Source organism: Branchiostoma belcheri, unplaced genomic scaffold (genome assembly GCF_001625305.1).
Source record: "Branchiostoma belcheri isolate BF01 breed outbred unplaced genomic scaffold, Haploidv18h27 scaffold8, whole genome shotgun sequence".
NCBI classification, from domain to species: Eukaryota; Metazoa; Chordata; class Leptocardii; order Amphioxiformes; family Branchiostomatidae; genus Branchiostoma; species Branchiostoma belcheri.
The window spans coordinates 3,024,399-3,025,476 of NW_017804464.1; the positions used below are offsets into that span (position 1 = coordinate 3,024,399).

Consider the following 1,078-nt stretch of genomic DNA (forward strand, 5'->3'; position numbering starts at 1 on the left):
ACTAGTTTCAAAAAGTCATCACATGGCAGAAGGTGCGAATGACCCCTTGCAGTTGTCGTTTTTGGGTGGTATTTTTCTAACCGGAGGCCTTCCGCAAGCACCCTATGGCCAGGCAAACTTAAGGTAATGTAACAGGAAATCCATTTAAGGCTAAATAAAGCCGTATAAAACACCTGTGTCGATGGTCTTACAGAAGTACAAATCTCTCTCTGGTGTAGATAGTATGCAGATGTATTGTCATATATCATACATGATTAATTTTACGGCATACTTAGGACTGCATGCACAAAAAAACTCTAAAATACACGTGTACTTCTACATTGTCCTATAACAAAATTGATCTAGACATAAGTCAATATATTTGGTTATGCCAACCAACGTCAACAACCTATCAATGTCAACCTCTGATGTGTACAACATATATGTAAGTGCATTTATGTTCGTGAGGAGTTAACTTCGCGATATACCTAGCCTATCCTAGCTAACTGATCTCCGTGTCAACAGTTTGAATTTGTAATGAAATAGAAATTTATATGAACAATCCTTTCCATTCATGAAGAGTTGTTATATTTAGAACTTCTTGTAAAACGGTAGCACAAAACATCTAATATGTGTAATAGTCTATACACAACGCAAGCTTCAAATGCGCTAGTTTGCTAGAAACGGGTCACATGATAATATTGTACTCGCCGATTTTTTTTGAACTTATAAATATCAACTTGAATGTATCCCAACCATGCGACTCAATAGAAGCTTGGTGGAAAGACAGCGTGGGTCATTTTCCAAATTCCAGTAGAGTAGTATTTACACAAAAAACGCGCATGGTCTCTATAAATTATATTAACATTTAAGATACATTTATTAAAGTCTATGTCTTGTGCTGTCTAACGTAGAATTCATCATAGGATTCATCATTGAACATGGCAAACTTACCATCCAGGACACGCGTTAATAGATCGGCCCGGTTACAGTCGTAGAATTAAAACAGTCAATTACACTCTACGGAAAATGGGCATGCGGGGCCTTCCTTAAAATGCTATTGTCTATTGTCATAACAGATCCTAAAACAACACACACT

General features: G+C 36.9%; 1 protein-coding gene across 1 annotated transcript in view; it reads right to left on the reverse strand.

The window, feature by feature from the left end:
- LOC109486384 (receptor-type tyrosine-protein phosphatase T-like) overlaps positions 1–1,078 on the reverse strand; it is a 16,050-nt gene that overhangs the window by 6,014 nt on the left and 8,958 nt on the right. Inside the window, exon 18 of the mRNA XM_019790209.1 lies at positions 1,074–1,078. This exon is cut by the window's right edge and continues 110 nt beyond it. Within this exon, the coding sequence (XP_019645768.1) occupies positions 1,074–1,078 (5 nt within the window). The remainder of the gene's footprint in view (positions 1–1,073) is intronic.